This window comes from Oryzias latipes, chromosome 9 (genome assembly GCF_053564925.1).
Source record: "Oryzias latipes strain Hd-rR chromosome 9, Olatipes_Hd-rR_3.1".
Classification (NCBI taxonomy): Eukaryota; Metazoa; Chordata; class Actinopteri; order Beloniformes; family Adrianichthyidae; genus Oryzias; species Oryzias latipes.
The window spans coordinates 4,459,396-4,482,971 of NC_136245.1; the positions used below are offsets into that span (position 1 = coordinate 4,459,396).

Genomic DNA, 23,576 nt, shown 5'->3' on the forward strand with positions numbered 1-23,576 from the left:
AGCTAGTCAAATGCTGTCATGTTTAGATTTTATATTTCTGTTTAAGGTGAAGAGTCTTATAGTAATTCAACTTCCTGTGTGTATCCTTGTTCAAATGTACCCACTGTATTCAGGTTGAGTATCGTGGAAACCATGGAGACAAGTGTTCGTAATGCTCTGTTGCAAAATGTTTGAATAAAATATAAGTTCTAAAAAAAAAAAAAGAACGGTGGATGACTTTTTGTCTTGTCATTGCCTTCATCCTTGTCTTGTGTTTTCAAACTCATTTGCAGTGTAACACAACATGTGGACGTGGGGTGAAGCGAAGAGTGGTGCTTTGTGTTGGCATCACCGGAGGAAAGTTCAAAATATTTGACGAAGAAGCATGCGGACACAAAGACAAGCCTGAAGAGGAAAACACCTGCTTTGAGAGGCCTTGCTTCAAATGGTACACCACCCCCTGGTCCGAGGTAAGACCAGAGAACACAGGAGTCCAAACAGACGCACAGAAATATTCCAAGTTGTTTCCCAGTGATGACCTACAGTGGGAATCGTTGCAAGTGAATCTGAGCAGCAACAAAGGGAACCAGACCTTCTGTAACCCTTGTGCTAGCTTAGATGACCCCATCCTTACATTGACATGTTCTCCCTACCATGACAAAGGTGGATAAAGATGGAAAGATTTTATGTAATCCATGGACACCAGTGAAGATCACAAATCATTGAAGAAAAAAGGTTCAGAGCACTGTCTAGTGGGTCTAGATGACCCAACTCCCAATGGTAAAGTGCCTAGGATAGCACAAGGGTTAAGGACCATGGCTTTATTGAAAGCTACAAAACCTTTACTTTTCCTGCTTGTACAAAGTTTGTACCAATTCAGATTTTTTTGGTTTGGACAAAAGTGACATCCTGCAGTGCATTAGCTTAGTTTGTGGCCATGTATGTCCTCAGTGCACAAAGACGTGTGGTGTGGGTGTCAGGATGAGGGACGTCAAATGCTACCAGGGTTGGGAGCTGGTCCGAGGCTGTGACCCCCTCACCAAACCTGTGGCCAAACAGACCTGCACCCTGCAGCCCTGCCCCACCGAGCCTCCAGGTAATTCCACGGCAGACATCCAGACACCATCTGAGTGAATATCCAAAGCAGAACATTCTTTGGGAGATGAAAATCAATAAAATAGTTTTAAAAAGGTTGATCTGATCTGTATTAGGTTGATTTATTGTTTTTTTTTTTTTTTTTGCTGTAGCTGTAGCTGGTGTGGCTTAGTACAAATTATTTACAGTTAGGCAAGACACCTGTCAAACATGTATCCTATTGCTGGAAACCAGTAAGCCACTCCGGACAGCTTTACAATTACTTTTGGGAAATGTAAGCAGAGCGTAAGACCTCAACTGGGCTGCTAGCATCAGCTCATGACTGGAGATTACAGGTGGACCTGGGGAGAAAGCTTAAGTTTCCAGAGTACATTGCAGAGACTTATCTCAGGCCAGACCTGGTTTTAATATCAGACGCCACAAAGCAAGTGGTGCTGCTGGAACTTACAGTACCCTGGGAAGATCGGATGTGCAAGGCTAGCGAGCGGAAGAGGGCCAGAAACTTGGAACTGGTGAAGGCCTGTAAGATGAGTGGCTGGAGGGCACGTTGCGAGCCATTTGAAGTGGGCTGCAGGGGTTTCCCGGGGCAAACCCTGCACCAAGTACTCAATCTCCTGGGTATTCGAGGGTTGCAGGAGAGAAAAGCCACCAAAACCATCAGTGAGGCAGCAGAAAGAGCCTCTAGGTGGCTGTGGATCAAAAGGGCAGATTTGTGGTGTAGCGCTGCTCGGACACAACCTGGGGACTGATCACCCCCGGCTGGGTCCCCAAGGTGAGGGTGTATGATGATCTAAGACCCGAAACACCCCAAGACCTTGGGTTCATCACTGAGGATGTGTCCGAGCTGCACCAGTTAGTGTATTTAGTTACTTGGAAATGTAAAGTAAAAGTCATTTGTTAAACCAAAAGTTCAAATTATTAATTTGCATCTAAAATGCTTCACCACGTCATACCTTCTCTAAAATGTAACAGTTATTGGTTTAGTTTATGAAATCCTGCCAATTTTAAGAAAAACCTGTGGCAGCTTTTTCTCTGACCAATGTTTCTAATGCTCCAGATGAAAGCTGTCAGGATCGGCCCTCCACCAACTGTCTGCTGGCCCTGAAGGTGAATCTGTGCAGTCACTGGTACTACAGCAAAGCCTGCTGCCACTCCTGCCGTGCCGTCCGGGCTCCAGCCTCATAGTCCAGAATGGTACCACGGCTACCCCCTTCCGGTCGTACTCCAGCTGGGGAAACATACAAGTGCTTTCCCTGAAGCAATCATCACTGTGAACAATGGGAAGAAGACAAATGTGGGCGTCCACCTGTTTATGACAAGAACTTTTCGAGGTTGGCTCATGCTGATTCGTTATCTACCCCTGCTCCAAACAGAACCTCATGTATTTTTGTTGATGCCTGACATTCTGTTGGTCTGCCCTTTTATTTTCATATCTCAACTGTAATCCATGTTGTATCCGCAGTTATTGATTATCAGTTATAAGTATTAGTTGGGTCAGAAGATGGTTCTTTTAACAACAAGCAGGAGCCGCTACAGACGGTTTCACAGCTCCTGATTGTTTAGAAGATCTGTTAAGTTATTTCTCAGCTGAGTATACTGCATGAGTAGAATATTTAATAGGGTTATTTAAATATGGTGCTTTATATTTAGTGTCTGGCCAGATAAAATAAGCAAGTATTTCTATTGTGCTGCTGGCTCTTCCATGGCGCCCCCGCCTGCAGGAAGTGAGCATGTTTGTTTGTCATAGCACATTTTCATTTATCCTGACGGTCCTGGTGCCAGCTGTGGCTGCTCATTGGGTCAATTAATGCTAGCTCTGTTGACACAGACAGAGATCTTAGCACAGAAGGAGAGAATCCTGACACTTGAAGTACGGCTGAAGTGTAGTCAGACGTGTACATGTATGTCTCACTTTAAACTTGTCCTTTACTGTGTTTATATAACTGATACCTCTTTGTACAAAACTCAAAAATGAAGATTGGTTACTGTTGATAAATAAACCAAAAACAGTTACGGGTTGTGTTTTTATTAAATTACTGTAAAGTTATCTCACAGGTTCATACACGTACAACTTGATTTGAAAACACAAGTTTTTATGCTGATGACACAATACTTTGCTACTCTTCCTCATTACTACAGGCCTTAGGTTTTACACTCAGCTTGCTATGCTTTTTAAATTTGTTTGCCATCATTAACCACAGATATAGTCAATGTTACATTACTTTGATTTAAAAAAAAAATGTAATTACCAAACAAGTCATGTCCTGGGGTTTATTCAGACTGGAGAAATCCTTTATTCCGGTTCAAGTCTGCTTAATTTGTTCTTGATCGAGTCCCAAACCTTGCATTTTGTCTGTATTCAGACTGCCATCAAGCAGCCAATTCTGTTCCGGATCAAAGCTTGTAAACAAAATCACGTGACTAAAGGTCTCTTCAGTCATTGGTCAGGAACTACAAGGCCGGGTCAAAACAAGAGATAGTGTGCTGCATTTTACAATCCTTATTGGAACAGTTGACTTATTGAACCTTACGAAAATCTGTTTTGAATATTGGGCACAAAACTTTGTACTTATTACCTATCCTAGGCACTTTAACATTGGGAGTTGGGTCATCTAGACCCACTAGACAGTGCGCTGAACCTTTTTTTTCAATGATATGTGAACCTCATTGGTGTCCATGGATTACATGAAATCTTTCCACCTTTATCTGCCTTTGTCATGGTAGGGAGAACACGTCAATGTAAGGGTGGGCTCATCTAAGATAGCACAAGGGTTAAATAATTTCCTGGAAAAACAAACCTCTTGGACTTGGGGCCCTTTTTGAACTAACCAATTCAATTATCAGGTTTGGATCTGTTTCTAAATGTAGCCCTCTCTCACAGGCAAATAGTACCATATGCAAGTCCATATGAGCCTAAAACTTGGTTTGCGAGGCTGCTGTGCTCGCCCCGTTTCATGCTCAATCATAGTTGCAGTGGTGAGTGCTATAATGGACAGGGACCACAAATCCGGGACCATGAACTGCTCTCTGACCCATCATTTGAGGTGGTCTCGGTTTGTTTTCAGTTGAACTGAGTTCTGGTCTTTCCCTGAACTTCCTCAATCTGAATAGGCTCTGTGCTCCGAACGACTGGATCAAAACAGCCACCGTAGCGCAATGCAAACAGATTAACGTGTATCAACAATGATACACAGGAACTCATTGGTTGGATGAACTGAGGCTCATTAAAACAACTTTTAATGTGATACACATTGCTTCTCACAGTGTTTTCCAGAAAATTTATATGTCATAAACACTTATCAGAGTACCTTTGTAGCTGTTCCCGCCTTGCAGTAGTCCTCCACCGTACCAGTAAAAAGTATTACCTGAAATTCCAGACATTCAAAATTGGTCAGTGAGATATAAAGTTAAAATCATTGAACTATGCCAACAAGTTTGCGAAGCATAAGACTTCTGTAATGCCCGCTACTTGGTGTTTTGCCCCACCTTAGTAATTTCTGACCAATGACTGACGAGATCTTTAGTCAGATGGTTTTGTTAACAAACTTTGGATCACAACAAATGTCCGGTTGGAAGGCAGTCTGAATACAGACCAAGCGCAAGGTTCAGGACTCGATCCGGACCAAATTCAGAAGTATCGATTCGGAATAACAAACGTTCCCAGTCTGAATACACCTTTAGACTAGCAGGATAATCGTGCTTTAGCATGGACTGGTATGCTGTAACTCATGTGGACGGGCCACTAATCTATTGCTTCCATCATACCGTTTGAAGAAAAGTTCAACACCATGAATGAAGTCAAGACAACCTGAAAAGAATTCATCGCAATCCACAAACCTCCAGCTTCTTTTAAGTCGTACATCCTTGCAGGAAAAACGACATTTATTTCAGACCCTTTATCACCAAAACAAAGAAAACAGGTTTGACAAATTATGCTTTTGCATGCTTTCCTCAAGCTTTTACTATTTCAGCAGAAATTATTCAAAAGAGGAACTGGTGAGTTTACTGTGAGATACCTTAAGCGTCGTGTTCGTCCACATTTGGTGCTCTTTAGTGAAAGTGACAGCAGAACACGGAGCCAGGCCCATTCAGGACATGAGTGCAGAAGAAGCAGTGTGTCATCCCGTGCAAAAGTGATGAATGTTTAATATACTTTTTTTTTTTTTGCAGTTTTGGAGCCCTATGAAACAGAGGGATTACATCAACAGAAACAGACTCAGATTCACCACAAACAGGCCACTTGGGTCCAAATGTTAGATACGAATTCGTCATAACACGAATTTTAAGTCTGAACATCTGTCCCCGGGCTTAACTGTTAGCTACAACATGGTTATCTACTTAACTAGTTAGTTAGCAGACACAAGCCCACAAAGCCATGATGATGGTTCTGGTCTATGCAGCAGTAAGTCCATGTGACTGCTGCAGTCTGAAACCTACAGAACTGTGTTTGATCAGCAGAGCTACACATCGGTGCTGATGCTGTGGGACACCACCTCTTTCCTGGTGTAGGAACGGATCAAGTTCTGGTAAAAGTTGGCCAGGTCCACTGGCAGTTCCAGGTCCTGCTGCTGCACAGTCCTGTAGCTGATGCGGTGGCCACCGTTGCACAGCCTCTCAGGGTGCTGCAGGTAGAACGGCAGCGTGCAGCGAGCGCAGGATGGGCAGAAGGCCTGCGCACGCTGGCACCGGCGTGGAGGAGCTGGGGGGGAGTAGCTAGCAGGCCCATTAGCCTCGGTCAGAAAGGTCGGGGGATATGTCTCTGGCTCATTGCTGTGGTGCTCTGGGGTGGGAGGTGTGGGAGGAGCACACAGAGCCAGGGGGCGGGAGGGAGACATAGTGGTGAGCTCTGGTTCATCCTCCTCCCCCTTCTCAGACTCCTCCCGCTTGCAGCAGTAATACTGAAAAAAGACAAAGAGCTCAAATGATGGAGTGTGAAACAACATGTACTCAAGGAACGGTTGCACTACACTACTAAGAAAACGATGTGATTTAATACTGAAAATTGGTCAAACACTGCTCATGTACCCTAACCCAACTGAATAAAACTTTAAAAGACTTCTGACCAATCTCCTGTCTTCCCCCAAATAATTGTGTTAGCTCCAGCATGTCCCAAGTGTGCCAGAGTGGTTTTTTTTTTTAGACTGTCGGGTTCCTATGGTTAGGCCGCTTCGGGGCCTGGACCAATGGAGGAAACATCTAAACCGGACCAAGGAGATGAAGGACTGGACTGTTGGCCACTGGTACAAGGTCCTGTTTTCTGAGGAAAGGAAAGTGAGTCTTTCATTTGGGAATCAAGGTCCAAGGGTTTGGAGGAAGACTGATGAGGGGCAGAACCCAACCTGCTGGAGGTCCAGATTGAAAGTCAGTCATTTAGGCTGCAATGTCCAACACTGGTGATGGTAAACTCTGCTTCCTTCGATCCAAAATCGCTGCAACACTCTAGCAGAAAGTTCTAGAGGACTTCAGGATTCCTTCTGCTGAAGATCTGGATAGAGATGCAGATTTCAACTGGGCCCTGCCCAGACTATTGAAGGAGTGCAGATGGACAAATCATTTTGAAAATACTTTATTTTGATTCATTTGATGTCATAATAATCTCTGTTATTATCTTTTTTTTACAAAAACTGACAAGTAAATTGTGATTTCTTCACAGTTTTCAAATTTTTTAAAACTGTTTTTGTTGGGTTTATGAGCTGGAACCCCAATTTAAGGAAAAATAAACACTTGAAATTAATTAAACAATTGATAACACCTGATAATTCTTCCTCCACCAAATTTCACACTCGGCGCAATGCAATCTGAAATATATAGTTGTCCTGCAACCTTCAAACCCAGACTCATCCATCAGATTGCCAGATGGAAAAGCGTGATTCGTGCCTCCAGAGGAGGCGTCTCCACTGCTTTAGAGTCCAGTGGCGGCGTGCTTTACTCTACGGCATCCAACGCTTTGAATTGCACTTGGTGATGTGTGGCTTGGCTGCAGCTGCTCGGCCATGGAAACCCATTCCATGAATCTCTCTGCGTGCTGTACTTGGACTAATCTGAAGGTCACATGACTGTAGCAGTTGACCATGCAGAAAGTCTGGGACCTCTTTCCACTATGAACTTCAGCATCATGCTGACCCCTCTCCATCAGCTTACATGGTCTACCACTTGGTGGCTGAGATGCTGTTGTTCCCAAACTCTTCCATTTTGCTCTGATAGAGCTGACAGTTGACTGTGGAACATTTGGGAGGACATTTTACCACTGGATTTGTTGCAGAGGTGGCGTCCCATGACAGTTCCAGGCTGGAAGTCACTGAGCTCCTGAGAGCGGCTCATTCTTTCACAAATGTTTGTAAAAACATTCTGCGCGCCTGAAAGCTTGATTTTAGGCCGAGTGATTAGGACACCTGATTCTGATCATTAGAGTGTGTTATTGTGGACCTGCGACAGACAGGCATCCTGTCTAGGATGTCCCTTGCCTTTGTCCATGAGTGGCCAGGATAGGCTTCGGCAGCCCCGTGACCCCAAAAGGGACAAAAGTGGGGTTAGAAGATAAATGAATGAATGACTGAATGTTTAATAATAAAGAGTATGGTTACTGGAATGATTAAAAATTAATCATTGACATGAACAAATAATGGAAATACAGTGGGGCAAAAAAGTATTTAGTTAGCCACCATTTGTGCAAGTTCCCCTACATAAAAAGATTAGAGAGGTCTGTCATTTTCATCATAGTTATACCTCATTTATGAGACACAAAATGAGAGAAAAAAATTTAAAAAAATACCATTGTCTGATTTTTAAAGAATAAGTATTTGTTCAATTTGGTTTAAAGCCTGAGATCTGACAGAGACAGCAGTCGTACCTGTAATCTACATAAACACAGCACAGCAACGATGGTCAGTAAGATGACTGCAGCCAGAATACCTCCTGCGATGACCACGGTCCCGGCTGACATTCGAAATCCTCCCCATCAACCATCTGGGCAAGAGGAAACATTGAGGGCGGGGAGAAAGGGACATGGAAGAAGAAGAGGTGGAGAAAAGAAAAGAAGAAGGAAATGGGAATCACGGAAAAAGGATAAAGAAAAGAACATAAAATCAGAACAAGGAAGAGTGAGAAGGGAAAAAAACTATTTAAAGACATTGTCATGTATAAAGAATTGTTTTTTAAAGATTCCAAAAAAACAATAAATTAAAGGATTTACATTTTAAATATTGGCAACTTTAGGAGGCACATTTATTTAGAGAAAACGCAAACTTCTGATATTAGATAATTAAATAATAAAAGTTGATTGTTAATCAGCAGAGCTGATCCTGGCAGCATTAGTTCATATTACAGAACATAAAACGTAAACAGAAATACAGTTCAGTGTTAAATGACACATGTTATCAACCATGAGAGACACTGAGAACAGCATCATGAGAAATGACTGACTGGAAGAAAACCAAACCCACTTGTACCTGAGGGGTCCTTCTGGGACCTGCAGCACCCCCTACCTGTTTTTGAATGAAACTGCAAGACTTACTACATTTGATTAACTTCTAATGGGGAAACAGGTTCCCTCATTGCCTTCATCCGGACGTTACAAGTGATTGGACAAGACACAAGAAACATATATTTTGGCCAAAACATGCTAGCAAAGACAGCAAAAACATTAGAAAGCAAAACACGACGAACGGAAACAGTTAAAAACAAATGGAAAAAAATCATAAAAACAGCAACAAACAACAAACAAAAACACAACAGCTTAAACAACCAATCACTGACCCACCCCCATTAACGACTTTTTGATTCTGTGTTTTTACTTTCAGCACAACACAATCGATCACAAGTTCTATGCTGTTGTCAAAGGACATTTATGTGTGAGAAAGACAGCTCTCGATTGGACTTCACAGTGAAAAGGCCATGGTTCAAATCCCACCGGGGACCTTTTTTATGTGGAGTTTGCATGTTCACTCTGTGCCTGTGCGGCTTCACCCCAGAGTCCATAAAATGCTTCATGCTTCATAATAGACTGTTGAACCATTCTGTGGGTACCCAACAGTGGCTGGGATAGGCTCCAGCGACTTTACGTTAGTTAGTTAAACCTTTATTTCTCCAGGTAGTTCAATTGAGAACAATTTCTCATCTATAACGATGACCTGAGTTTGCAGCCACAATACAACAGAAGGACAATGTAATAGAAGTTACATACAATAGAAAATGACATATTCACACATCAATATTTACGATAAAAAGTCTACAGAAGGCCACAAGTTAATGTTTACAATAAAAAGATAGAAGGAGACCCATAAGAACATGTAAAAACATCTGCATTCATCACAAACCACATCTATTACAGATGTCTTAAAGGGGACAGTAAAAAGAATGAGGACCGGACAGATAGTGAGAAAATCAGTAGAACTCAAACTACGAGTGCTGGTAGAGATGTTAGGAGGGAACAAAGGTTATATGGAGTCTTGCCAATCAGAGTCTTACTCTAATGCACTGGGAAGTTGTTTGACAAGTGGGAAGTTGCTCCAAATATTGGTTATTTGAATGATTCCTTTCCTCTGCCTGTTCTTTGTTGCTTCTTATCAGGAGGAACTCATTTTTCTGAAATTAATGAAGCACTTTTTGGTGTTCCAACATTCATTATCAATATTTCTTATCATAAAAAAGATGTAAATAAGATTTCCACTTGTTTATTTTTCACGTTTTGTTTTTGTTTTCCTTTAAAGGTGTGTGACACATTTATGTGGGTCTACTGGATCAAAAGCGAAAAAACTGGAAGTGGTTTATTATTCAGTCTTTCATTGAAGGAGTCTCAAGATAAACCTGCAGACCGCTGCAGTCATGCATTATAGTCTATGCACACTGCAAACTCTATTACATTTGCAAAAATTCCAAACCTTGTTTTTAGATATTTAAGATATTTTACCAGGTTTAAAGTAAAATATCTAGATCTAGAAGTTAGGAAAATATTATCAAGATGAGTTAAAATCGCTTTGCTCCAGACTATTGACAGTAGAAACTTGATTTAAGACTCAAAACACTCAAATTGTCATTTTTGGATCAATTTTAAGAAAGTAATTTTAAAATTTAATAAAATATTTCAAAGTTAGACTGACATTCATTGTCTTTATAAACAAAAAATGACATTGATGTTCTAAGAATAAGTGCTAGTTTTAGATTTTAGAAGGATTTATTAAGATGGGCCAACTTGTATCAAGATGGTTTTCTCATTTTATTCTAAAATGAATCATTTCTACTTATTAGTTTAGTTTTTGTAACTGTAATCCAAATAAACAACAATTGGGTAATATTAAAACAAAAAAATAACAAAAAAAATTTGCTTAGAAATAGCAAAAAATATATTATTGACTTAATAAAGTTCAATTTGAAGTCATTCTAACAGCTTTTTAGATTTTTGTCACTTTTGTTTGTGTGGAAATTATTGTTTATACATATTGATATCTTATAATATTACTTTTTGAGTACAAATGTCTTGTTTTTATTTTTTTACTTCTTTCTAGTATTGTTTTTCTCTTTTTTTAAAGATTAGTGTTAAGTGCAAAACAATGACCCACAAATCCAATTTGAAGAACATTAACCAAATAAAACAGAAAAAAATGTTGGGTACTTTCAGAAATCATTTATTATTCTAGCCAGATGGCTTTTTAAACAGTATTTTTTCTTAAAGCCAAAAGACAAAATAAATTCTGACATGGACAAACACAACATTCTGTGTAAATGAGCACAAAGTCAACAAAAGATTCTTGAAGTTCTACAAATTACATGAGAACCACATTTTTGTCTTTCATTATTAACTCCTGCCATGTTCGATTCAATTACCTGGATCTCAGATGTAATCAGAGTATTCACTTGCACATAAGAAAACATGCAGGCCTCTGTGCTTTCTACAGTTCAATCTGACATGGAGGAGTTTTAAAAATAAACCTGCAGCTACAGTAGCTCTGACAAAAGACAGTGAGGGAAGGAGGTAAAATGAAGGTGAAGGGTCAAAGTATCGTGTCACTTCCTGTGTGGATGGGAAATGGGCTCATGGGATCTTGATGCATTTAATGCAGCCACCAGCTTCATAAAAGCTTTTTTATGTGGACACAAAATGCCAGTCATCCTGTGCTTCATATTTTTCACTTTTTTTTCCATTTTAATCTGGTGCTCTAAATGCATGGTGGGAGAAAAAGAATTTGGTTTACTTCACTTTTTTAGACGAAACCCTGGTTTACGCTGGACTTTGCCAATAATTCTTCTTTTGTCAAACTATTTGTGGAATTTTTCAGGAACAACGGATCTGGAATCACGGAGCCCCACACCTCCAGTATTTTCAAAGATATGGCACTGCTGTCCTCATCAACAGATGACCTTCAACTCTCACTTAAACAGGTTTGCAACCAGGTGAAAGCCAGCCCTCAAAATGTGTTCAGAGTCATCGTCTTAACCCGTAACCCACAAAGAAAGAACATACAGATAAAAAAAAAATAAAAAAGATCTGCTGCTCCTTTTAGCTGCAAAGAGCCCAAAGAGTCAATCGATTTAGTTTGCTGGTGTGTTCCAGGGATTGAGATAAGCTTTAGCTTCACCCCAGAGGTAGTGAGATGGTTTGGATGGACGGACGGACCGACAGAGAGCTAGATAGCTACCTACATAGCTAGCTAGCTAGGTAGGTAGGTAGGTAGGTAGGTAGGTAGGTAGGTAGGTAGGTAGGTAGGTAGGTAGGTAGGTAGGTAGGTAGGTAGGTAGGTAGATAGGTAGGTAGATAGATAGATAGATAGATAGATAGATAGATAGATAGATAGATAGATAGATAGATAGATAGATAGATAGATAGATAGATAGATAGATAGATAGATAGATAGATAGATAGATAGATAGATAGATAGATAGATGAAAAGAAATACACGTCTTAACAGGTTAGAGAAATTTGTAATTTCTATATACAATGTGAACCGGCCCACTAAAGAGTCTGTGGGCTGTGGTTGCCTTCATATCTTTATTATTTCATGGTTGTGGGTCAAGTCCCACAAAGAAAAAGAAAAACACTCAGAGTCCACATCCTAATAAACACATCAGTTAAGCTTGAAAAGAGGATTAGTGTTGGTGTAGCCAAAGAAATGATGCAACATTTTTGTAGACCCCTCATGAACTGCTGCATGCTGAGTTTCTCCAACTCTATAGAGATACACAAAAACTTTTTTCCCCCCCAGTGGATTAGTGTTAGACCTGTTGATCGAGAAATTCAAAGTAGCTATTTGACAGTCTGAAACAACTGGATCACTCTTTATGTTGCACTTGAAGAAATTCAAGAATAAAAAAATCTCTGCTGTGTTTGTCTGAAATAATCACAAAACACCTTCTTGCAGCTTTGGGACCCCAGAGAACCACACTGAGAGCCGCTATCTTCAGACTGAGAAAACCTGGGATAGGAGAGAAGCTTTCCAGAAAGAGAACAGAAGAACTCCAAGAACACATCAGAAACTAATTGAAAAGTTCAACAAAAGAGCAACTCAGAAACAGCAAAAGACTTCATTTGATTCAGAATGTAGTGGACCAAAAAGAATACATAGTAAAACGCAAGGAGAAAAACCACAGCTTAGAGTAAGAAAACCCACAGACATCTTTAAGTTAAAAAAAAAACATCTGTATTATCTCTGACACCTTAAGATACATATAATGTGGACTGATAGGACAAAAGAGAAACTTTATGAAAAGTTACAATACTGTTACCGTTGACTGTATATGAGAACTGGGTCAAATGAGTGCGACATCACCTATAGAAAATGACTTACTTTAGGTTCCAATTCAATCAAGTCAGTTCCGTTGCCATTTATTCGCCTCATGGGCGTTGCCATGTTGGAACCAGAAATCATCAGTAAGCAGTGATTGTTCCAAGTCTGTTTGAGTCAACATTTCTATGGCAACTACAATGGCCAATCAGGAGTGAGCTTGTTGAAGGCTGAATCCCTACCATTTGAAAGTGAGCATGGAAAAATCTGTCAATCGCTAAGAACATTTGACAAGGAACCACATACTTTTATTGAGGCATCTGATTGGTTCTAACTAAAATAACTTTCAATAAAGAAAAAAATGTTTTAGATTAACAATAACATGTAAAAAAAAGGTGTCAGAGTAAGGATGGGTATTCTGACCAACAGAATGTCTGAGTAACAGTTGTTTATTGGATTATGGGATTTTGGCTTCTTGAAAGCCAGTAGGTACTTCCTGTTTGTAACACGAGGGCGTGGGGGTCACTCAGTCCAGTTCTCAAATACAGTCAATGACTGCCACATATGGAAGCGATTCTGTAGCATTATTAAAAATAAAAGTCAAAACCAGAAATGCTTTTTCATTTTCAAACTGTAACTGCATCAAATGACTCAAAATTAAAATGAAAAAGCATTCCTTCAAAATTCTTTTTCATTTTCTACTTAAAAACAGTGTATGAATGTGTGTGTAACTGGGTGAATGGGTCTGTGACTGTAAAGCGCTTTGTCCTTGTAGGAAGAAAGGCGCTATATAAGCATACGCCATTTACCATTTATTTTGTGTCACAATTAAAACGAAAATGCAAAGAGGGGATTGCATTTTCATTTTAACATCCACCCTGCGAACATTGTCGCATTATTCAATTCTATTTAGCATTTCCAGAGGGGAGGCGGGGCGATGACGTCAGTGCTATCTCCGGATGTCCGGCTGCTAAGAGACACAGACATGCTAGGAGCAGTGTGGCTTTGTGTTAGCGGCAGGGGAGATGGCTTTGTGATGGTTGTGAACTTCTGATGATTGTACACAGCTTTCGGGACTAAGTAGCAGCATTTCCGCCTTCTGCGGTCCTACTTCAGACGCACAGCGGACAAGCTTTTTTTCTTCGGACCGGCAGCTGCCTTCGTAAAGCGGAGTGTGAAGCTCCCGATCGCCGAAGGCGGAAATGCTGCTGAGAAACCATCATATGAATTTGTGTTTCCAGGCACATATTAGCCTAATGCTAACCCGTCTTCTTTCGGGTCCTCCTTGCAGCAAAGAAAAAAGCACTGACCGCACGGATTTAAAAAAAATATGTAAAAATAAATCGATCTATCAGTCTGGCTTAAGGTTTCAATCACAGCTTCACCGTCACTTTGTGTGCTTGGTGACATGAGTGCCATCGATGTAGAAGGAGGATTAGGCTCTATCATTTTCATAACTCTTTGCATTGCTAAAAAAACTATTTTAATAAATTGGAAAAGCAAAAAAAATATAAATATAAGTCAACACAGAAATCTGCTGCTTGATCATATCAGCTTGGAAAAAATGTCAGCCCAAAGTTCAAGTAACTTCGAAAGAATTCGGTCTCTCTGGTCTCCCATAGCTAACTCCGTGACTTAGGGGGTGGGGGGGGCCTGGTCGTCGCTGCTCCTTGCCCTTCTGCCGTGGGCCGGGGTGGGGGTCGGGGCCTCCGGTGCCTGGCGGGGGTTGTTGGGGGCTCCGTTGGTCGGGGGATCGGGTCCGGCGCCTGGGTGGGGCGGGCTGGGGCGCTGCGTGGTCCTTTGGGCTTGGGTGTGGGGGTGCGTGGTGGGGGGGTGGGGTGGTGGTCTGGCCTGGCTTGGGGGGGTGGTCCCTTTGCCTGTGCTGGGGGGGGTTGGCGGGGGGCGCTGCTCGGGGGGGGGGCCCAGCGGCGCTGGATGGGCTTCCCATCTACGCCTGGGGCTGGGATCGGCCCTTCCCTGGCTCTGGGGCGGGACGGGACAACCCTCTTGGGGCCCCCGGTCGCTCTGGGTGTCCTCCGCTTCGGCTGCGGGGGTCTTGTAGGCCCTGACCTGTGGGGGGCATTCTGGGGGAGGGGGGGGGTCCACTATTGGTACGGGGCAGGGGGGGTTGACGGGTCGGGGTCTCCGCTGAGGCCATCGGCGGTTTCCCCGGCCGGTTGGCTGCCTCGGTCCCGTCGAGGCCTGACCAGAGCTCTTCTAGGGCCGGCGTTTGGGGGTGGGGTCCTGGGCTTGCTCCGGGGGGGCCGGCGCTTTCTGGCTCCTCTGTGTGGGGGGGGTGGTGCTGGGCCTGGGGTGTCGGCGCCTCCGGGGGTGGGGCCCCTGGGCTGGGTGGGCCTGGCCCCCTTGCTGGGGGGGGGGGGGGGGGGGCGGGGGACAGCTGTTTGACCACCGGGGGACAGTCTATCAGTTGTCCCCAACTTACCCCCTTCCTCATATAACCTCATAATAGGGTGAGGGGGTGGGGGGCTTAGCCTGCGATGAGCCTTGGGGGGGGGGGTTTACTAGGCAGTGGCCCCCCTCCTATGGTTGCCGTATGGAGTGGGCCCCCCCTCTTTCGGTTTTACTTGCACCTTAGACATGTAGGGCCCTTGGTAGGGGGGGTGCTTGGACATCACTGCCAGCAAGCAGCGGATGTCCTCCTAGCACCCTACCCGCCAATTTTAACCGCACCTTAGACATTTAGGGCCCCTTGGTGGGGAGGGTGAGGGGACGTCACTGTGAGTAATCAGGAGATGTCCCCTTAGTGCCCTACCCGCCAATTTTAACTGCACCCCCCTTAGTACACACACTCCTCCCCCCTCAATATATACATCCCAACATAAACACACACACATGCACACACACACCATCTCAAACACACATACACGCACACACATTTTGCAAGGAAGGTGGGACCTGGGTCCATCTGTCCCCTGCCTCTTCCCTGGTGGGGGGTGCGGGCCCCTTTGCAACGGCGGCCGTGTCCCCGGGGTGCCGGCTTCCTGGGCCCGGCGGTGCTCTCTCCGCGCGGTGGGGGAGTTCACATTACATCTGAGCCGGGGGTGTCTGGTCCCTGGGGGGTGGGTTCTGGTCCTTGCTCCTGAGTGCTGGGCCCCGCCAAATTTCCAACTGTGGCCGAGCCTGGTCGGGCCATATTTATAACACCCCTTGTGAGCCCTCTTTTTTTTCCCCGGGGTTCCCCCCTCCTGGGCGGGGGCGGCGGGCCCCCTGCCTCGCTCCTCCCTGGACCAACCGTGGGCCGGGCGGATGGCTGCCTGGAGTGCGGAGCGGGTCTCCCTTGGGGGGTCCTGGCTCGTACCTGGGGTTGGGGCGGGGGGATGCCCGGAACTCCTGGGTGGTGGTGGGGTGCTCGTTTGGGGCTGTGGGCGTCCTTCTCCGGTGGGGCTCTGCGTTGGGTTCTCCCGGCGCGGCGGGGGGGCTGCTCTCCTGGTTGGGCTGGGGCGGCGCTCTCTTTCCCTCCGTGCTTCCCTGGCCTCTGGCTCTGGGGGCCTTGCGGCGGCCCTGCTGGCCCTGGCCTGGGTGGCGGGCTTGGTCGCCCGGGCGGCGGTTGTTCCCTGCCGGTTCCCGTGTGGCGTTGGGGGGATTCCGGCTGCCGCTGCTGCTGCGGTGGGGGTCTTGGGGTGGGGATGGCTGGGCACTCTCCCTCCTTCTTTTCACGTTCCACCATCCATTTTAGAAGAACATAAAACCTCACCTGAGCACTGGTGTTAGCTCACCTTTGCACTAATAGCTTGCATGACTGAATGACTGAAATGTTTCACACTAGTTGGTTTTAAGGTATAAGTATGCGTGTGTGAACACTATCTATTTTGTGTACATGCCGACAGGTGGACATTTTTGCAGCTAGCAGGTGTGTTTATAACATTTGAGTGTGTGTGTGGACGGGCCCCGCCCTTTTTGTACTGCATTTGAACCTTACCATAATGATTAACAACCAGTAAACTTGTTGCTGTATGCTGCTTCATGGTCTTATCCCCCTTCCCCTCCTATTATCACCCCCTACCCCCCCCTCTCTCTAGCGTCCCTCTCTCTTCTTCCCCTCTTTCCTTTTCCGTCCGGTCCAACACCAAAGATTTTCAGACATGATTGAAATTAATAAAGTTTGGCCTCAATTACAAAAGGGGTTTATTCAGACATACCTTTGGTTTGTCAGAAGATTAATAACCCCTCTTGTTAAAGCAAAATATGTCCAACACAAGAGGCCCTCAGCTCTCGTCTGTCTGCCCAGCTGTTGGACAGGACAAGTTAAAAAAAAAAAAAAAAAATATGAGCGAGGAGGCCATTAATAATAGTCATAACTGTAATAAAAGCACATTTAGAAGATAGTTTCCTCGCACTGAGTGAGTGTTGGTCCAACCAACAAACGTTTAGCATGGCGAATTCTGCTATAGCTGTTGATGGGACTTCAGCTGTAATCGAACAGCAAAATCAGCGCAAAGCTGAAAATAAATATGTAAATTTTGTTCTGGACACCACTGGAAACACAAATTCATATGATGGTTTCTGAGATCGTACCAGCACTTCCGCCTTCGGCGATCTGGAGCTTCACGCTCCGCTATGCGAAGGCAGCTGCCGGTCCGAAGAAAAAAAGCTTGTCCGCTGTGCGTCTGAAGGAGGACCGCAGAAGGCGGAAATGCTGCTACTTAGTCCTGAGAAGCTGTGTACATTCATCAGAAGTTCACAACCAACACAAAGCCCTCTTCTCTGCTGCTAACACAAAGCTACACTGCTCCTAGCCATTTCAATTGTCAAATTAGACATTTCTAAATGAATTTTGCTACACATTTACTAGAGAACCTTTTCAAAATGAAATGTCAAATATCATTTTCATTATCATTTTAATTAAGTGACAGAATAAGCGGTTTTGAAGAAGAAAAATGAAAAAGCATTTTGGCTGATTGCTTCTTCCTTTTATTTTGAGTCAAAAAATGCAGCTTCATTTTGAAAATGAAAAAAGCATTTCTGGTTTTGACTTTTATTTCTAATTATGCTACACAATCGCTTCCATTGTTACAATTGGTCTAAAACAAAAATCCATCCCACAAAAAGCACATTCAAAAGCCACACTTCAAAGCAACAAGGTGGTGGTGGGAGTGTAGCTGTGTGTGTGTGTGTGTGTGTGGTGGGGGGGGGGGTCTTCCCCTCCAGCATTTTATGAGCTCTGACTTTGGAGCAGCAGAACAGAGATTCTAACTAGGTAACAGTTCCAGGTGTGCTAACTTAACCCTGACGCAAATTGATCTCATATTTACCAACAGACCAGAAAGAATTGCAAAATCATTTAACATGTTAACCGGTTTATCAGACCACAATTTAACTCTCCTCTCTAGAAAACTCACTAAAAAGCGTTTCCATTCTTGTGCTGGAGTCAAAGAAATTATTACAATACCTAAAAATAAATATCAAAACTTTGTAGATGAAGCCAATCAAATTCAGTGGGACAACATTTTACCATCAGTTGACACTGAGAATGATGGCAAACTATTCCTTAAAACACTTGAGAGAACAATTACTGAATTCACACAAAAACACGGTTCCATGGATGAACTCTGACATCATAAAACTCATGAAAGAACGAGACCAAGCCTTAAAAAAATCAAATAAAACTAAATCAACCCATGACAGAGGTCTTTTTGCCATACTGAGAAATAAGGTGGTAAGATCATTAAGGAAAGCAAAAGCAGATTTCTTCCTCACAATAATTGAAAAATCCCATGGAAACTCTAAAATAATATGGAACCAGATAAGAAAAATGACAGGTGATCGCCCCAAAGAGCAAAACATTCTAGAAATTAAAATAAACAGACAACTAACAAACAATGTTCAAGTCATAGCAGAGGCATTTAACCATTATTTCATTGATTCTGTGGCCAACATAGCGAGCTGTTTCACACCTGTGGAAACCTACAATCTTTCAATAGACGCAAGCCAACCAACATTTAGTTTCACAAACATCACAGAATCCGATGTATCACAGACCATCAATTTACTCAAACCATCCAGATGTAAAGACATATTTGGCTTGGACACAGTGATGCTCAAGGACCTCTGTTCATCACTGACATGCCCCATTACCAAAATTATCAATCTATCCCTCTCACAAAAAAGATTCCCAAGCACTTGGAAACCAGCCATTGTCTCTCCCATTTTTAAGAGTGGAGACCTTCATTCCATGTCCAACTACAGACCCATTAGCATTCTTCCGACAGTGTCAAAAATTGCAGAAAAACTGGTAGCTAAACAAGTTATAAACCACCTCGACACCACACTCTATTCTCTCCATCCTATGCAGTTTGGCTTTAGAGCCAATTACTCCACGGAGACCGCTACCTGTTTTTTCACTGAAAATATCAGGATTTTGCTGGACCGAGGGGGGGTTGTAGGTGCTGTTTTCCTGGATCTCAAGAAGGCTTTTGACACTGTTAATCACAAAATCTTACTGTCAAAATTATGCAATTTTAACTTTTCTTCTGATGCACTGCAATGGATTGACTCTTACCTCACTGACCGCTCCCAACTTGTCAAAGTCCAGTCATTTAAATCTGCAGCTCTCAGTCTGCCAACTGGTATTCCACAAGGATCAATTTTGGGACCTTTGCTATTTTCATTGTACATTAATGACCTTCCATCCAGTTGTCCTGATGTTTCTGTGCAGATGTATGCTGATGACACTGTAATATATGCTCATGGCAGTAATTCCTCTCAGGTGTCTGAGAAGCTCACCAATGCCATGGTTAACATCACAGCTTGGTTGAAATATTCTTGTTTGCAGCTAAACACATCTAAAACTGTTGCAATGTTTTTCACCAAGTCCAATAATAATCTCACTGCTGAACCAGATGTTTTTGTTTCAGGAGAAAGGCTACAGATTGTATCAGAATATAAATATCTGGGTGTCCTACTGGATTCAAAGCTGTCTTTCAAATCACACATCAAAAGAGTCTGCAACAGAATCAAATTCAACCTCAGTAATTTTAGACACATTCGCCACCAGATGTCCACACAGTCAGCAAAAATGTACATGCACTCTATGATCCTCTCTCATATCACCTACTGTTTGCCTGTCTGGTCACAGGCGTGCAATACATCTTTAAAACCTGTCCAAACATTATACAAACAAACTGTTAAAACCTTGGATAAAAAACACAACATATTTCACCATTGTACAATATTACAAAAAAATGGTTTACTGAGTTGGGAAAACATGGTCAAATTTTCAAATCTCTGTCTCATGTACAAAATCCTTCATGGCTTATCATCCCCTCCTCTTCACCAGTTTATTAACATCCGGACAGCAGATCACAGCAGAACTCTGAGTGCAGTCAGAGGAGACTGTATCATTCCCTTCAGAAAAAGCGTTTTTGGTCAGACTGCTTTTTCTGTTAGAGCTGCTACTGAGTGGAACTTCACACCTGTTAGTATCAGAAATCAAAACACATATCATTTATTCAAGACACAATTAAAGAAATGGCTCATTGACAATCAGAGCTGTCAACACTGAGTACATTTCCTCTCACTGATCCTCGCTACTGTCATGTCTTTTATGTGCACGTATGTTCTTACATTTTTCTGATTTTGGATTGTTTTATCACTAATTTTACTTTAGGTTAACTGCTTATTTTATTGAATGCATTGTTTAATATATATATGTCATGTTATGTAAATATGTAATTTTACTTTGATCTTTTAGGGTGATTTTTAACATCTTCCCAGGGACTGCAGATGAAAAATAGCCCTTTGGCTAACTCTGGCATATTGACAGAAATGTTCATTAATATGCGCTGTCCCCCCTATTCAAATAAAAAATGAGCTGAAACAAAGATTGATAATTTGACACATAAAGAGCAAAATAAAGACTCACAAAACACAAACTGATGACAAAAGAGAAGAAAGAAGCATGTGGTCACACTACCAATGGCCTGAATAAGGCTGATTGGATGCTGAGTGTATATGGCAGTTTTTATTTTTATTTCTCTTGCTTTGCTAATTAAAGATCTAACATCTGAGACAATAATTATAGTTTTTGGTCCACATGAACGCATCATCTTTGAACAAAAATAACACCTTTTCTCACGCGAATTCTTTAACGTTCATAAACGTTTCTTTCATTTTTGTATCCATTTTGTACACTTAGAAACACCTCCACTGCGTGACGTTTGCGCGCTAAAAGTGTGAGTTTGGTTGACTCCAAAACAGATCATCTTACCAATCACACCGGTTTGTGGATCATCTGCCAGCTGCGCGCGCACAGTTCTAGGGCTGCAGGTTTGACATGAAGATCAGAGAGAGAAGGAACGAACCAGAAAACTCCTGAGCTTTGATCCAAGAGCACAAATCCGTGCGGGGCATAAATTTCTTTGTGGAACTCTGTTCTTCTTCTCTCCGCAGAAATCTGGTCTGAAAGGATTTCTCCAGACTCCCTGGAAGAGCAGAGCAACGTTCCGGGAGGATCCCTGACTGTCCTGCGGGGCTCTGCTCATCACCTGGACGATCCGCTCTCACCCTGTCTGTCTGTGATGCGCTCTCCGCTGTCCTCGCGCGCCTAGAGCGTGCGTGGCATCAGCGCGCGTGGCAGATTCAGAAGACCCTCGTTGTTCATGATAAAGTCTGCAGGAACATGGATGCATCAGTGAAACCTCAGTGTCTTTAAAGTCGTCATAAATGTTTATTTTTGCAGCTCATCAAAAACACAAAAACGTTTTGAAGATCAGAACTAAACTAGATTTTGTTTCATTTTCACCAAATAACCTTTTTTTTTAAATAAATTCTCAATAAAGCAGATTTACTTTACTTCAGTTTATTTGTCTCTGTGTCAATGTAGTTTTTAAAAAATGTGATTTTATTCACATGAATGTTTTATTTTTGTGAAGTTTTGTGTGCAGAATCGTCGCAGACTGAGAGTCAGCACGTCTGAAGAGAGGATCGTGAAATCATTACATTATCTAACATTCTGGTATGACTGGTTTCTTTTCTTGAATTTGACCAAAATTCTCCAGTCGATTCAATAAATTACATTTCAACAGCTCAGGGTTTTATGCAATCCAACAAAATCACAGCTTTTTTTGTTTGTTTTTTGTTTTTGAGCTCATGAACTTAAATTTCCCCAATCAAGTTAAAAAACAACATTGATCTAACACCAAGTTTATTTACAATCTTGATTCATATCTATGTAGAAGCTCACACTTATTAACAAGACAATAATCTAAATTTTGGCTGCAGGTTTTGTGTGCAGCAACAGCAAACAGGAAATGTCAGCTCAGAATCATCTGGAACTTCCTGTCTCAGCCTCTCCTCTTTCTCACATTGCTCCACTTTGTGCTTGAAGGCTGCAAGTGGTGCAGAGAAGAGATTTTATTGTGTAAATTATTCATAGGCTGAGATTCCAGAGTATTGTTGATGTGGAGGAGAGGTTTAGGAGAAGGTTGGATCTTTTCTCCTCATACAGATCTTCACTATTTTGCTTCTCCGGAGGATAAAAGAACATGAACATCTGCTGTCAACCATGTCTCCATGTCTTACTGGTCATGTGACCATATGGTTTAGTTAGATGAGCCTGTTGAAAGAAGTAAGTAAAAGTGTAAAAACGAATGTGAACCAAAATGAAAAGCGAGATGAGGAAACAAACCAGTCTCATCCTAAAATGTGTAGTAGCTACATTTGTCCACATGGAAATACGTGAGAGGTTCACAAAAACGGCCCCTAACTTGTGAGACACTTGCGTTTCATTTTCCTATTCATTTTCTATTAGCCTTTCCATGTGGACAAATGTAGCTACTACACATTTTAGGATGAGACTGGGCTGTGAGGAAAACATCGAAAAACACATAAGTGATCAGTGAATAGCTTGCAATCCAAATTTATTTGCATTTCATTGAGGGACATTCATATTTATTTCTTAACCATTAGGAGTTCTAATGGATTACGGAATGGAACCTGACCATCAATCCACCTTAAGTTCTGGGGCTCCAAAGCAGATCTGACCTGGTGGAGTTTCCAAAATCAGTTGTGGATGGTTCTTCCAAAAAGATAATGACTCAAAACATTCAACCAAGACAACAAAGGAATATCTGAAGAAGAAGCAGATCATGTCATGGAGTGGTCCAGCCAGTCTCTGGACCTCAATCCTATAGAAAAACTATGGAGAGAGCTTAAGTGCAGAGTTACTAAGCAACAGACACCAAATCAGAATGATTTAAGAGTTGTTTGTAAAGTACAGTGGACCAAAATTCTCCCTTCTATGTGCAGAAACCTGCTCATCAACTCAACTACAACAAACCTCTGACTAAGGGTTTTACCACAAACTAAATCTTTTCAATAAGAGGGTTCAAATACTTGTTTACTCCAATAAAATAAAAATAAAAATGTATTAATTCTTTAAATTGGATTTCTTGATTTTCTTTGTGATTTTCCATCTATCACTGTTAAAATAAATCTACCATTAAGATAACAAGATAACAGACTGTCAAATATTATATTTTTTTTTTTTTGGGTGGGAAAACCGACAAAATAAGCAAGAGATTACATTTCTTCCACTGTTTCTGTGCTACAACAGTAATGCACCTCATCACATTGATGTTAGCTGCAGATGGGGTAGAGGTGCAGCGGCCGGCCTGGTGGGAGTCAGAGGAAACCACATCACCAGGACACAATAACTTGAAAGGCATGAAATTCCTTTCATTTCTCTACGTTTTGTTCTGAAAATTATTTCCTGGGGGTAAAAAAGTTTTTGGAAGATGGAAAACATCAGAAGAAGTGACATAACTG

General features: G+C 42.4%; 2 protein-coding genes across 3 annotated transcripts in view; one reads left to right on the forward strand and one right to left on the reverse strand.

The window, feature by feature from the left end:
* ttc16 (tetratricopeptide repeat domain 16) overlaps positions 1–3,087 on the forward strand; it is a 44,614-nt gene extending 41,527 nt beyond the window's left edge. For both annotated transcript variants that reach the window (XM_011479667.3, XM_078952461.1), the window contains exons 17-19: positions 273–449; positions 931–1,075; positions 2,132–3,087. In XM_011479667.3, coding sequence (XP_011477969.1) covers positions 273–449; positions 931–1,075; positions 2,132–2,259 — 450 coding nt within the window. In that variant the 3' untranslated portion in view covers positions 2,260–3,087. The remainder of the gene's footprint in view (positions 1–272; positions 450–930; positions 1,076–2,131) is intronic.
* A 1,831-nt stretch (positions 3,088–4,918) lies between these two features.
* Positions 4,919–21,334, reverse strand: fam163b (family with sequence similarity 163 member B). The gene is made up of 3 exons (XM_004072804.4): positions 21,019–21,334; positions 7,925–8,040; positions 4,919–5,972 (listed from the first exon to the last, which is right to left on the reverse strand). Exons 2-3 carry the CDS (start codon positions 8,015–8,017, stop codon positions 5,535–5,537), a joined length of 531 nt encoding a protein of 176 aa, XP_004072852.1. The 5' UTR covers positions 8,018–8,040; positions 21,019–21,334; the 3' UTR covers positions 4,919–5,534.
* Between the last annotated feature and the right edge of the window lie 2,242 nt (positions 21,335–23,576).

Coding starts and splice junctions, on each gene's coding strand:
- fam163b (XM_004072804.4), bottom strand. CDS start 8,017: ATGTCAGCCGGGACCGTGGTCATCGCAGGAGGTATTCTGGCTGCAGTC. Junction 5,973..7,924: donor TGTGTTTATGTAGATTACAG/GTACGACTGCTG, acceptor GTCTTTTTTCAG/TATTACTGCTGCAAGCGGGA.